This window comes from Cucurbita pepo, chromosome LG03 (assembly GCF_002806865.2).
Source record: "Cucurbita pepo subsp. pepo cultivar mu-cu-16 chromosome LG03, ASM280686v2, whole genome shotgun sequence".
NCBI lineage: Eukaryota > Viridiplantae > Streptophyta > Magnoliopsida > Cucurbitales > Cucurbitaceae > Cucurbita > Cucurbita pepo.
In genome coordinates this window covers 1,674,851-1,688,361 of record NC_036640.1, presented here as the reverse complement: position 1 = coordinate 1,688,361, position 13,511 = coordinate 1,674,851, and the positions used below count along the sequence as shown (strand labels likewise).

Genomic DNA, 13,511 nt, shown 5'->3' with positions numbered 1-13,511 from the left:
TAGCAGCAGTTCTCAAACAGTTCCCTATTTTTGTTTTAATATTACTTTTCAAATCAAACTCATAATCTTATATCCAACCATTTCTCATACTCATTTTGACATAAAGGGAGATTGATATCGAACTCATAATTTAATATCAGTTTTTTCTTCATCAGTGGCTAATAGGGTTGGTAGTTGAACTTTTAATCTATTTGACCTGCAAGATTGATGGTACTTTTTCCCCATTCCCCAGTTTTCTTTTTTCTTGCCAATCTAAAGGGGAGAGGAGGGTAAAAGAAAGAAAGAAAAACACTGAAAAAAAGCTGTCTTTTTCCCTTTTAACATAAAGTTCTTGTAATCCCAACACTTTTCTTCCCAACACTTTTCTTCCCAACTTTTGATATCAATCAATCAATGGCTTTTTCTAGGCTTTTATCAAAGCAGCCATGTGCTGTCTTCCTCTGCCCATCATCATTCTCAATCAGTTTGATACAAATATACAATTATTTGGATGATCCTGTTTTTGCTGCTATTTGAAATTCTCCATTGAAAATCCACAAGTAAGTTGGAGGAAAAGAAAGTTTAAAAAATGTGGCTTTGGTAGCTAGAAATTCTATGTTTACATATGGTCTACTGGGAAAGTAGATAGCTAAGAACTATATAAACACTACAATGGCAGTCGAGAATTCGAACAAAGCACGGTCAGCGAATTCTAAAAGCTAGCCAATGAACGGAAAATTCTAAGAGAGAAGATATGGACTTACATAGAAGTAGATAGTGAGTGATGTTACATGGGGAAGATTGTAGTGTTTTCAGCAGCAAAAGGGGCATTTGGCTAACCCATTCTCATTGCAATCAGTGCATCTATTATAACACGAGTTGTTGTCGTCGTTGTCTTCTTTAAGAACCTTGCGACTGCCATTGCAGCATGGGCACACCAGAAACCTGGTGTTTGCACAGCAAGAGCAAGATGAATTTGCCAAGTCCAGTGGTATGCCTTCCAGCAGTTTCCTTAGTTTTCCTTGCTCATGCAGGCCTACCACTTCATCCGCTCCTCCAATGTACCTTCCCTTAATAAAAAGCCGCGGGGGGATCACCCTGCTCCCCAAGACTTCCCATAGCTCCTCCCTGAATTCCAAGTGCTTCGATACATCTCTCTCGAAGAACAACACTTTGAAGCTTTCGAGTAGGAACCGAATACCATTGCATTCTTCAAATGTTTTCCTAATACATCCCAAGCTTGTCGAGTAGAATATAATGGATTTGCTTCCTCCTGGTGGGCACCTTTCTTCGAAGTCTAATAAAGATGAATGTTCTTGATGATTGTCCACTTTCACTTGGAGCCCACCATTTGTTTCCATGGTAGTCATGTCTGATAAGCATGGAGCCTCTAAATCATGTTTGGTAGCCAATATTTCTTCGGACCTTATGAAGGGATCGGGATGGTTTCGGTCGCTGACACTAATTTCGAGTTCACTTGGATCTCTAAAATGTTGGGATATGATGCTACATTCTACTACTGGTGGGGTTTCACATATTTGGCTACAAGGGTTTTCAGGGGGGCCTGACAGAAGAGAGTGGTCTTGTTTTAAAGAGTTAATGGAAGGAAAGAACTTCATCTTCTTCAGCAGCCTTCCTTTCATTTCCTTGATCTATTTCTTCTTGTTATCACATCATTAAATAGAAGTTGGGTGATATTTGACATCTTATTATCAGGAAAGATAGAAGAAAGATCTGAACTCACATTTCACTTCTGGATTCCAATAGCTAGAAAGTCGAGTCTGGAAGAAAAGAAAAAAAAAGCTGTTAGTTTGCTTTCAGAGTTCTGCCTAAATTTATGACTTTAGCGTGGGACATGGGTTGCCATTGTTTAGAGAGGCAACTCTGTCTAACTCACACTTGACCCATCACCAACAATGGTCCATCAACCATGGTATGAACTAATCAAATAAGAAGAAAGAACCAGACCCCACCTATTAGGTATACTCACCAGAAAAGCAGCAAAGTGAAAAGAGTGAATGCCAGAGGCTAAACAAACCTTCTGTGCTTTCGCTCTTTCGACAAGCTTCATGATTCGTCGGGGGACAAATGCATGCCTATACTGTTCAAAGTCCCTCTCCCATCGGTTCTACCGTACTGTCTTGTAATCCTCAGCTCAGTGAAGAACAAAACTTTTTATGGTAATTATGCATATAAGAGACTAGAAAACATCAATGATAAAAAGTGTATCAATATCAAGTTCAAGAATTCAAACATCTATAGGAAGAAACTTCTTTACATCAATGATCACATTAAAACAAGAATAAATATAAATGTTGAATCTTTCCTCAAGTAGTAAAACTTATTTTAATTTAATGTGGTGCGGAGCGAGGTACTCCATTGTTTCTCTTTCCACTTTATATCTACAAAGAACAAAGTAATCTGTGTGATTTTCACTGCTCATTCTCGTGAATAAGTTCTTCAAATGGTCAGTACAAAGTTGTCTGCCCGTGGAACAAACAAAGATCTAAAAGTGCCAAAGCTCTAGAAGGGTTCATATATACAAAGACCAGTTGCTGAATAATCAGTAAATAAAAGCTCTTAGCTATCTCCAAATAGTGATGCAATCACCAATTCATAATCAAAGCCAAAGCATGCAAGTTTGTTATCATCTCCATCAACAACGGTTATCTGCATATGATATGAACCCTGCAAGGAAAAGGAAATAGTTAGAGTGCATGATAATTAAAAGAAAAAGAAATCAATGATTGTGTGTATATATCTAAGATTTTTCGTCCCGATCAATCCGAGTTCCTTTGGATAATAAGGTCATCATGAACCTCTTCAGATGAGAAAGCCTCTTTTTTTTTTTTCTATAACTGGGAGTTGGAGCTCTGAAGTAGAAAATGGAAGGTAGAGCACGTATCCTTTGAAGACGACAGTTGACTTTACTAGATCAATTGAGGCACGATAAAACCTTGTTCCTTTTAACTTATTTTAGGAAAATAAAAACCAGAAACTACAAGAAAAATACAAACACAAGTGGTAAACATGAAATGAGTAGTAACTTACTGGTAAAAAGAATGCCAGAGGCGTTTGCAATGGAGCGAGTGCAAAATCACCAAACGAGTAAGGGCAGGACGTCTCAACACAAATGTCGTGGCTGTCCCTATACATGTGCCACCCAAAATATGCAATGTCAACGACCATTTTTCCTGCAATGATTGGCTTACCTGTGCCATGTGTACAAGGTTATTGTCATTAGCTGAAGTTCGAACCAAGTGTCAAAGGATAATATACGAGTAGTAAGGCACGATTGTCTACAGAGGAAGCGAAGGTGGTACACCATTATCTCTCAAGGGATAAATAAAGATTGGACGGCAGTTGATAATTAGAAGTAAAACAAAAGTGATAGAGAAGTATCCTCTAATCCTGCTTATTCATAAAAAAGATGGCGAATCTGAAGGTTAACAGTGCTAAGCAAAGTCAACTTTCAAACAATTTGTCATCTTTTAGCTGAACCTCATAATCGGTCCAAATGGAAACACCAACGCAAGTTTATGACCATTTAAAGATCCAGCTGCTCATTAGTGAGATTCAACTCCTTATACTAGAAAATAGCTAACAAAACATACATGATTGACTCAATTTGTGTTCAATGTTCACCATTGAATGATAGTTTAGCCCAAGTATATGAAGTAACCTCAATCTAACTCATGAACTCATTATTCTCCATAGAAGAAACGGAAGGTAGTTAGTCCTCATGAATAGAAATTGTTAAAGCAGATGTAAGACCTGTAACTAGGAAAAGAAGTTCAGTGTATTATTGAATCTTCAGGTAATTTAGGAGTACCTATAATTAGATTGAAGGTCATATTTATTGGGCGACCCCTAACTATGGGGCTGGGAGATATCTGAACTCCTTTCACCATGATATCATACTTAGCTGTCTCATCTGCATCAGTGGAAGAATAGATATCAATTATATGTATATCAACACAAAATGGCATTCCATTACAGCAAAGTTCAATCAAACTAAAGAACGAAAGGCAGACTTCAATAGACACCAATGGGTGCCACCATGCTGGTGATAAAATGTGAGATCCCACATCGATTGGAGAGGAGAACGACATTGATTGGATTGGAGGGGGGAACGAGTGCCAGCGAGAACGCTAGGCTCTGAAGGGAGGTGGATTATGAGATCCCACATAGGTTGGGGAGGAGAACGAAGCATTCTTTATAAGGATATAGAAATCTCTCCCTAACAGCGGCGTTTTAAAAACCTTGAGGAGAGCCCAAAAGGGAAAGTCCGAATAAAACAATATCTGCTAGCGGTGGACTTGGGCTATAACAAAATGGTATCAGAGCCAGACACTGGGCGGTGTGCCAGCGAGGACGTTGGACCTGAAGAGGGTGGATTGTGAGATCCCACATCGATTAGAGAGGAGAATGACATCGATTGGATTGGAGAGGGAAACGAGTGCTAGCGAGAACGCTAGGCCCTAAAGGGAGGTGAATTGCATATCTGTTGGGGAAAAGAACAAAGCATTCTTTAAGATTTCTTCCTTTAAAAACTTTGAGGGATAAAAATCTTGAGGGGAAGCCCAAAAAAGAGGACAATATGTGCTAGTGAGATGTTTGGATTTACAAGTGTTTAGGCTCAAAGCTCTTAAGTTATTAGTGAGGTGGGGGCCATAAGCATATTGTTGGAAGTGGATCCTAACCATCAGTTCACAATCTAATTATCTCACATATCCACCCTCAGTTCATCACTATTCACCTTCAAACACATCAAACTGAAGCTCTATAATAATGATGAACAGTCCCAAACAGTACCAGAAATGCAACTATGATATAAGAAACAATGTTTAAAATAAGAGATCAAAAAACAAAAAGTATTCAACAGTACAGTGACATTGACTTTTAAGCATTCAAATCCAGAGTCAGAACCTTATTTAATCGAACGCACAAAACCTAAATTCAGAAAGAAACGCAAAAATTCTCGAAAATGATCAAAGTCCTTCAAACATCAAAGAATCGGAGTACAAGCATTGGAATCAGAAAGCACAAACCGCAGAGTTGGACTCGAGTGGCGAAGGAGAATTGTAAAACGAAACACAACCAGAGAAGCAATGTGAAAATCAGCTTCATCAGAGAAGTGAGTTCCATGGAATTGCTCTTTCTCGAATTCTGTAACAAGAAATTTGAAGAAAACCATCAAAATTTCTAATAATGAAGCTCTGAGGTTGCGAGAAAAACGGGGATTTCGGTGGAGTGGAATGGAAAACACTGCAAGATACGCTTTCCATTGGCGAGTGAGAAGAATCCCTTCTTCGTCGGGGATCGGCAGATGGGATGAAGAGAAAATTTCCTAAAAGAAATGAAAAGAAGTTGAGAAGAAGCCAAGCAAGCTGTTTGTTAAATTAAATTTATAAAATTATTTTTATTAATTTAGTCAACTTTCTAAAAGTAATGAACTGAAAAAATAAATTTTAAAAACTTATGAAAAGTCACTTCAAGAATTTGTATAATTTCTACTTAATTAATAACAATTTAAACTATATTTTAATTTAATTAATTTTTATTAGAATATATTTTTAATGTATTCATTTAATTAATTATAATCAAAAATTTATTTTAATGGTGATTTAAAATAGTTCTAATAATTTTGGCAAGCCATGCTCGATCTATCAATTGCCCCCGTCAACTCTTCGAGATTTTAAATACTCCCTCTGTGAATAGAAGGTATGATAAACCCTTTATAACCAAAGGTTAACGTTAAAAAACGTTCACTCGACGTTCGAGGATCTAAATAAGTAAAATATACACGTTACAGAATCTAACAACTATCTGAAACGTTGGCAGGGCCAACGCAGTGACAAATAGTACAAAAGATGACCGTCTAGAAACATGGTGAGAAACGAACAAAAAGGCGGTGAGAATCACGACGATTTGTTTAAGAATTGAATTAGATTAGTCCTTCATGTGTCAGACATTCCTGAATTGATCGTTCGTACATTTTTAGTAAATATTATGTTTTCGATTTCTTAAAAGTAATACGAGGTTATAATAATTAAATTATGTTCGTGTTGATGGAGGGGATTTTTATGAAAAACCTTTAAATTTACAATTTGGCTAAGCCTAAAATATAAAATTATTACAATTAAAAGTATGGAATATATATATTTATTTACAGGTCAGATTTTTCAACTCCTTCCGTTGGCCAACGGAACCACCTCCGCCAGAGGGGTGGAAAGCGGCGTCGGGACCGGCGAAGTTCTGCAAACAGGGCAGCTAGGGTTCAGCCTTAACCACGGATCGATACAGCCGCTGTGAAACATATGACCACAATCCGGCAACAACCGTAGAACATCCTCGTTTTTATAGTCCCCCAAACAAATCGAACAACCACTCGCAGCGGCGGACTCCATTTTTCCCTCCAATTTCTTTTCCGAGTACAGAATCTTCGGATATTCATTAATGGCCTCATCTTCGAGCCCCGGTCCAAAATCGACGATGACATCGCGCCGTTCCCCTGGCCGACGACGGCGATTCGGCTGCGGAACGGTGGTTCTGGTGCATAAATAGGTAGCGATTGTTACGGTTGTGAGAAGGAAAAGAACTCCGACTGAAATTCCGACTATGTAGGGGAAAGTGCCGACGTTGCCGGAGGCATCTGATCCGCCGGAGCCTGTGGAGTTGTTCATGGGGCAAGAGAAAAGGCGTTGACTGTGAGAAGTAGAAGGGGATTTTTGGTTTCTGCCATGGATGGAGAAGGGGAAGAAATATAAATGGATAGGGCCACACAATAATTTTTATTTTTTTATTTTTTATAACGACAAATTTAATTTCACAATTATCATATAATTTTTGTTTGTTCTAAATTTTAAATCATCGAAACATAGTTTTATTTAATAAAATATTATATCAATTTCTTCGGTTCAACTGAAATATTATTATTTAGTAATTTTTTTTTAATATGTCTAGAATTATATAATTTTAAGACGACACTAATGTAGTTGACAATGAACGAAAGTAATACTGTGTTATTCATAATGTTGACGATATAGACGATATAAAATATTTTTTTATTAAAAAATAAATTTAATCTAATTTTAAGGGTTAGAAAGGTAAATACAATATACAAATGAGTGCGAACTTGTACCTCTTTAACTGACTCATAAATTTCATTTTTGTTTTTCCACATGTCATCATTCTCGAGATAATAAAAATAACATTGGGTTGATCTAACCGTTTTTTTATTTTTTATTTTTATTTTGTATTAAATGTAATTATTTTATTTATTTTTATAAAGTGGAGGAATATCAATTTGGTTTAAAATTAAAAGGAAAATAAATGATATTGAATTTTTAAATGTAATAACTAAATAATTATCAAAATAGGTAACTGACATGCATTTTTGTTTTTAGTGTCGAGTTTTGATTTTTAATACCATATTTGTTATACTAAAAAGAAATATTTTGGGTCAATAAAACGGCTATTATTTGTAAGCATGGAGGTGGCATCATTTGACAGCAAGGTTTGCCAAGTCAACTGTGTTCGGGATATGAGCTGGCAATACACGTGTGGTGGACCCCACTCAAACCCAAATTCATCCTATATTAATATTGTGTTGTGGTCGTTTTCTCCTAACCTTAATTTATTTTATTTAATTATTTTTTTTTATAAAAAGTCTCAATATAATTTAATTAAAATTGATTTGTCACAATCCATGCTAGTTCTCCAAAGTCAAACATATTTACTCCTATTTTAAATTATAAATTTAGTCTTTATTTTTTAACTTAAAAAATATTTAATGAATTATTAAAATTTTAAAATATNTGAGGTTGTGAAGTCTTTTCGACACGAGTAAATGTTTTTTTTCTTCCATATTTTAAGGTGGATGGTTGGATTCTTATTCTTGTAATTATTGAATTAAAAATAATAATAATAAAATAAATAAAAATAGAGTTCTCAAAGGAGCATTTATGATTTTGGGGTATTTTAGTTATTTAATAAATTCTATTTAACATTAAAATATATTACGTTTTTGCCATTTTGTATTGTTAACCCGACGAGGGAATCTCTTTCTGCTTCCCAATGAAGTTTTGACTCTGACCATCGCCGTTGAAAGCTTCTGTGGCGGTTTTTCCTTGGCAGAAATTTCAATTTCCAAGCTTTAGTTTCCAATTTGACCATGGCGATTTCCGATCTATCACCGTTGTCCTTCGTGCTGCTTCTGTTGGTGACGGTGGTGGTTGTCGAAGCTAGGGACAACAACCGAGTTTTCTCACCTTGTATTGACACGACTGTTGAGAAGTCCGACGGGTTCACCTTAGGGCTTGCTTTTGCGACGGAGCAGAAGTTCGTCTTCAATAAAACATTGAAGTTGTCTCCTTGTGACAGCAGGCTCGCTCTTACGAATGGAAATGCTCTGATCTCTGTGTTTAGACCTAAGGTTGATGAGATCTCCCTCCTCACCGTCAACACTACTCCTTCTGTGTCCTCCTTCAATCCGGTTAGTTTTTCAAACTCTATGTTCTTTGTTGATTGTCGAATCTATGGATTTTCTGTTTTCTCTTCGTTTGAGATTGAGAGTAGTTCTAATTAGGTTTTGTGCGTGTATTTTGTCTAATTGGAGAATCGGTAGGTTTTGTGGGATTGGAGTATTAGGTTTCTAATAGGGAAGGATACAGAACAGATCCTTATGGAATCATTTTGCCTACTTAGAATGCGTGATGCTAGCCGATTTGATATGGGATTTTTTGGTTTGTTCATTGTTTTTTTTGAGGGAAATCAGTAATCAATCAGTTGATTGACATTCTGCACGATCCAATTTGAACAAGAAACTTAAATGTTGATCTTTATATGGAAAAAGGAAGAACTTCACTGAAGATGGCATCAAGATGTTTTACTCTTTGGTTGATGTTTGAGAGAGTAGATATTCCCCTTCCCTCTTCCGCTTTAAGATGATATCATACTTAATATCTTTGCTAGCTCGATTTCAATTGCTCACATAAATCTAACATTTTACTTCAATATGCTAGTTTTCCGTTCACTCCAGTCGTGGACTCATGATTTTGTTTTCTTTTCATTCAGTCTTCAAATGGCTATATGGTTGCATTTGCTGGTCGGAAATATGCTGCAAGGTCCCCTCCAATTTTTGTCTCTGATGGACAACATATCGTAACCAGCTTTACTCTGGTAAGTTTATGACATAGAAAGTAGGAAGTAAACTAAAGGCACAAGACATGGACACAATACTACACTGACTTGGTGATATGTTTATAAGAATTCAATGGACATTTGTAACAAATTACCTTTGCTGTGAAATGTAAGAGATAGCAATGGAAAAAGTATGGAATAAGGTCGTCATAATATGACAATCTTCAATATTTTGTAGTTTTTTTTTATGTGAATGGGTAGGCTTTATTGAGGATTGTTGGGGGGAGTCCAACATTGGCTAATTAAGAGGATAATCATGCGTTAGTAAGTAAGGAACACTATGTCCATTGGTACGAGGCCTTTCGGGGAAACCGAAAGCAAAGCCATGAAAGCTAATGCTCAAAGTGGACAATATCATACTATTGTGGAGAGTCGTGGTTCCTAACAGGCTTCACAAATCATTACGTATTAAACATTTTCAAGTCATGTTGAGTTTTAATCTTTGAGTAGTGTCTGTGTGTCCATTGGGTAACAAATCCATCAAATTTTCTCGGTGTATAGGTGCTCGAGTTTGAGAAAGGCAGGCTGCAAAACTTGTTCTGGAAAAGGGATGGTTGTGCTCGATGTTCAAACAACCATACCTTTGTTTGCATCAACAATCAGGATTGTGCAATCAGAACAAACAACTGCAAAAATAGTGGTCCTGTCGATTGCAGTCTTGCGATACAGTTAGCGTTCTCTGGCACGGATAAGCACCTTTCTGTCTTCAACTCTTGGTATGAAGTGTCGAAACTTCGGCAATACTCACTCGTCGATCTGTATTCGAACCTCAAAGATTCTCTCACAAGTCAGTATAACAAGATCTTCCAATAAAGCATATTTTGGTTAATGTATATTTCATTTCCATCCTTGTAACTTGGTTTGTGCTACGAATTCCTTTCAAATCTTGTGCATTTTTCATCAATTAAATGTGTCACAATAGGGGCGGTACTAGTGTTGTGTATGTATCACGAACTCCTGGTTAAATGTAATACAAAATCATAGTGTTGAATTGCTTCTCCCCATTGTTTGTTGCCTTTCACTTGTTTTTTATGCATTGTAATGAATGGCTTTGGGCCTTTGCCCGGTCCAATGCCTACTTTTGGGCCTCTGTTCCTCATTAGTAACTTCAAAGAGTATTTTTAAATAAAGGTCAAAATAGAAAATTCAAAGGATAATTTATATTATACGATTCAACAACGACACGCATATCATTAGAAATACAATCTAATATAATAGAACAAATCATATTCGAAGTTTTCTCCTGGGAATTCTTACTAACTTTTTTAGTTGTTCGTGCGAATTTTTAGAGAAGTAAACAATACTTCAACTAATTGAAAATTTTGTTGTCTCGTCTCTTGATAATCTCAAGAGCTAATAAAACGTTGTATATATGAAAAACAAAACGAAGAAAATAAACAAAACCCTAATAAGGTCAAAAAAACTTTACAATTATCCATTTATATAATTAGCAAAGTTTTGTATTAAAAAGTTGAATGTAAAGAGAATCCATAAGGAATAAAGGGTTGTAAATAATGGATGTTTTAAGGGCAAAAGCGTCTCTCTCTCTCTCTCTCTCTCTTTCTCATCTTTACAAATTGTATATAAAATTTGGATTTGAAAAAAAAAAATAATAATAAAAGAAAGAAAGTTAACGAATCATGCATTACTTATTAATAAATAAATAAAATAGATGGGCAAAGAAAAAAAAACATATGTCGTGGACTCCACGTCACAATTTGTAACTTCATTAATCCTTTAATGCATGCTGACGTAGGCGCCTACATCATTTTCAACCTCTGTTTTATTCTTTTAGTCTAGTGTTTTAATAAATTTTAAAATTTTTAATTTCGTATCTAATAAATCTATTTTTGATTTATAATTATGAAAATTTATGATAAATACATAAAAAAAAAAAAATTAAACTTTTAGGAATCAATTTTTTTAATAATTAAATGAAGATGGAGAGGTAGCTAGAGAGGGACCAATAATTTTGATCCAACTTTTTGTAATTATTAAACATTTTCGTTTCACACTCGATTCTAATTTGCGTTTTCTAATGAAAGAGAGATTCCAATATAATTAATTATTAATTATTAATTATTAATTATTAATTAAGTAGGTTAATGTAAAAAGTTTGGTAATATGACGTGGGCTGAAAATCCTAGTGGAAGAGAAAATTCCTTTTTGATTCTATATTATATATAATATAATATATACGTGCCATCTTAATAGACATCCACTTGGCCCTTTTTTCCTACTTTGTGCCTTTCAAATTGCCACGTGTCATACACGTCATCATTCGAGAGAGAGAGAGAGAGTTATTTGGTTGCTTTGCTGTTGCATAAATTTATGAAGATGGTAAAGCGGTAATGGAGCTTCCACTACTAAAAATAGACATATTTATTTTTATTAATTTAATTTAATTAATTAATTAATTAATATATATCATAAAGCTCTATTGTTAATTCGTTATAAGTTATTAACATGCACATTCTAGTCACTATTAATAAAAATATACATCGCCACAAATTACAATAAAGTTTACAAAGCTATTTTTAAAAAAATAAAATACGGAACCATATTATGAAGATATCTACGAACAGTTAGTTTTCTCGACAATTTAGCTGTGTGGATAAACTTGAAGATGTAATAATGGAAGAGTTTTCTTTATCAAATTAACAGTGTGCTCGAGAAAAGGAAGTTGACCGAGAAAAAATTATTAAGCTACATGAACGAATAAAAAATAGATAAAAAAATTTTGGTGGATTAAAGTTTTGTTTGTTGGTAATGATGATTAGATATTAAAGAAGGTTGTTAAACTAATACTTAGAAATAAAAAAAAAGATAATTAATTTTGTAAATAAAATAAAAAAAAATAAGAAAAGTTCAAATAAGTTGCATTGATATCACAAGTAAAGTAATGTAAATAAATATGTGGGTTTTGATGTGATCAATGTTTCTTATAAGCTTTATCTCTCTAATTTGTTTGTTTTTTTTTTTTTTTTTAATTTTTAATTTTATTTTGATAGCATCGAATTATAAGTACTTCTTTAAATCAAACGTCTAAACTTCTATGTACAAATGGAAGATAACAAAGTAGCTTCATTAATTTTATATATTTTTAGCTAATAAAATTGAAGACAACGTCTAAATTTTTATACTAAATAATAAAAAATATATATAAAGAAAACTCAATCCCGCTTGGATGTAATTTAAAAATTAAATAAATATATGAAATTTAAAATTTAAAACATATATATATAGGGTTAAATTATATTGGTGTTATCATAGAGACATTGAAATTGACATACACAAACTATAATTGCTTATGACTTTGTAATATGGGAATAATGGAATATACTAAAATATGTTCCAAAAAAACAACTTTGGGTACTCAGATATATATATATATATATATATATATATATATATATATATATATATATATATATATATATATATATCTCAACACAAATGTTTTAATTTGGAGCTTTAGAGTACCATAATGGGACAATAATTAAATTAATTTAAAGGGAAAAAAGGTGAAGCAATTAAATAATAATAATAATCCAGATTTTAATTAAAAAAAAAACCCAAGATTTTTAATATTTAATTTTGGTGAAAGATAAATGAAAAAACAATATAAATATATATACTTTTTTGATAATTAAAGTAAATTAATTGGAAAAATAAATTAAGGGAACACTTTGGTACTTAACCGTACCTTTTTTTAGGCCAATGATTTTAAGTTCGGTTACAAGAAAAAGTTCTCATGCATGCAAAGCCCATAATTTTAATTAGTTTTTTTTTTTTTTTTTAGATTTATTAAATTTGATAAAATAATTATAATAATTTTTAATTTTGACAAATAAAATTTTGACAATGAGATTATAAAGTATAAGACCAAAATGATTTTTTTTTTTTTTTAAAAAAGACCAACTTTTTTGAATTATTTAAAAAATAATAAGAAAGAAAAGAAAAAGGGAAATTTAAAAGATTAGGTATATAAACATGTTTGCTTTGAATCTTTAGTGTATTAAGAAAAATATAGAAAANAAAAAAAAAAAAAAAAAAAAAAAAAAGACCAACTTTTTTGAATTATTTAAAAAATAATAAGAAAGAAAAGAAAAAGGGAAATTTAAAAGATTAGGTATATAAACATGTTTGCTTTGAATCTTTAGTGTATTAAGAAAAATATAGAAAAGCCTATCCAATTAATAATAATAATAATAATAATAATAATGTTAAGATAAAAAAAAAAAATGATCTAGTTGTGCCTTCTCTTTATAGGAATTTGGCCTTTATATTTTAATAAAATATATAGTAAATGGATCTATGATAGTGCA

General features: G+C 33.3%; 4 protein-coding genes across 5 annotated transcripts; 1 reads left to right on the top strand and 3 right to left on the bottom strand.

Annotated features, from left to right (window-relative positions):
• Positions 1-783: 783 nt before the first annotated feature.
• Positions 784-2,170, bottom strand: LOC111791683 (uncharacterized protein At3g28850). Of its 2 annotated transcripts, none has more exons than XM_023673132.1 (2): positions 1,970-2,170; positions 784-1,760 (listed from the first exon to the last, which is right to left on the bottom strand). In XM_023673132.1, the coding sequence occupies exon 2, from the start codon at positions 1,620-1,622 to the stop codon at positions 792-794; it is 831 nt and encodes a 276-aa protein (XP_023528900.1). In that variant the 5' UTR covers positions 1,623-1,760; positions 1,970-2,170; the 3' UTR covers positions 784-791. The 2 variants fall into 2 exon arrangements, with proteins under 2 accessions (XP_023528900.1, XP_023528899.1); XM_023673131.1 differs by having other exon boundaries at positions 2,018-2,170.
• Positions 2,171-2,347: 177 nt separating this feature from the next.
• LOC111791686 lies at positions 2,348-5,329 on the bottom strand. The gene is made up of 4 exons (XM_023673135.1): positions 5,031-5,329; positions 3,812-3,913; positions 3,031-3,191; positions 2,348-2,667 (listed from the first exon to the last, which is right to left on the bottom strand). The coding sequence occupies exons 1-4, from the start codon at positions 5,125-5,127 to the stop codon at positions 2,560-2,562; spliced, it is 468 nt and encodes a 155-aa protein (XP_023528903.1). The 5' UTR covers positions 5,128-5,329; the 3' UTR covers positions 2,348-2,559.
• Positions 5,330-6,139: 810 nt separating this feature from the next.
• LOC111791685 (RING-H2 finger protein ATL70) lies at positions 6,140-6,708 on the bottom strand. The gene has a single exon (XM_023673134.1). It carries the CDS (start codon positions 6,663-6,665, stop codon positions 6,165-6,167), a length of 501 nt encoding a protein of 166 aa, XP_023528902.1. The 5' UTR covers positions 6,666-6,708; the 3' UTR covers positions 6,140-6,164.
• Positions 6,709-8,026: 1,318 nt separating this feature from the next.
• Positions 8,027-10,187, top strand: LOC111791684. Its single transcript, XM_023673133.1, has 3 exons — positions 8,027-8,476; positions 9,058-9,162; positions 9,685-10,187. Exons 1-3 carry the CDS (start codon positions 8,156-8,158, stop codon positions 9,994-9,996), a joined length of 738 nt encoding a protein of 245 aa, XP_023528901.1. The 5' UTR covers positions 8,027-8,155; the 3' UTR covers positions 9,997-10,187.
• The last annotated feature ends 3,324 nt before the right edge of the window (positions 10,188-13,511 follow it).

Coding starts and splice junctions, on each gene's coding strand:
- LOC111791683 (XM_023673132.1), bottom strand. CDS start 1,622: ATGAAAGGAAGGCTGCTGAAGAAGATGAAGTTCTTTCCTTCCATTAAC.
- LOC111791685 (XM_023673134.1), bottom strand. CDS start 6,665: ATGAACAACTCCACAGGCTCCGGCGGATCAGATGCCTCCGGCAACGTC.
- LOC111791686 (XM_023673135.1), bottom strand. CDS start 5,127: ATGGAACTCACTTCTCTGATGAAGCTGATTTTCACATTGCTTCTCTGG. Junction 3,192..3,811: donor GACCTTCAATCTAATTATAG/GTACTCCTAAAT, acceptor CACATGGCACAG/GTAAGCCAATCATTGCAGGA. Junction 2,668..3,030: donor CTCTGGCATTCTTTTTACCA/GTAAGTTACTAC, acceptor TTTTCCTTGCAG/GGTTCATATCATATGCAGAT.
- LOC111791684 (XM_023673133.1), top strand. CDS start 8,156: ATGGCGATTTCCGATCTATCACCGTTGTCCTTCGTGCTGCTTCTGTTG. Junction 8,477..9,057: donor CTGTGTCCTCCTTCAATCCG/GTTAGTTTTTCA, acceptor CTTTTCATTCAG/TCTTCAAATGGCTATATGGT. Junction 9,163..9,684: donor TCGTAACCAGCTTTACTCTG/GTAAGTTTATGA, acceptor CTCGGTGTATAG/GTGCTCGAGTTTGAGAAAGG.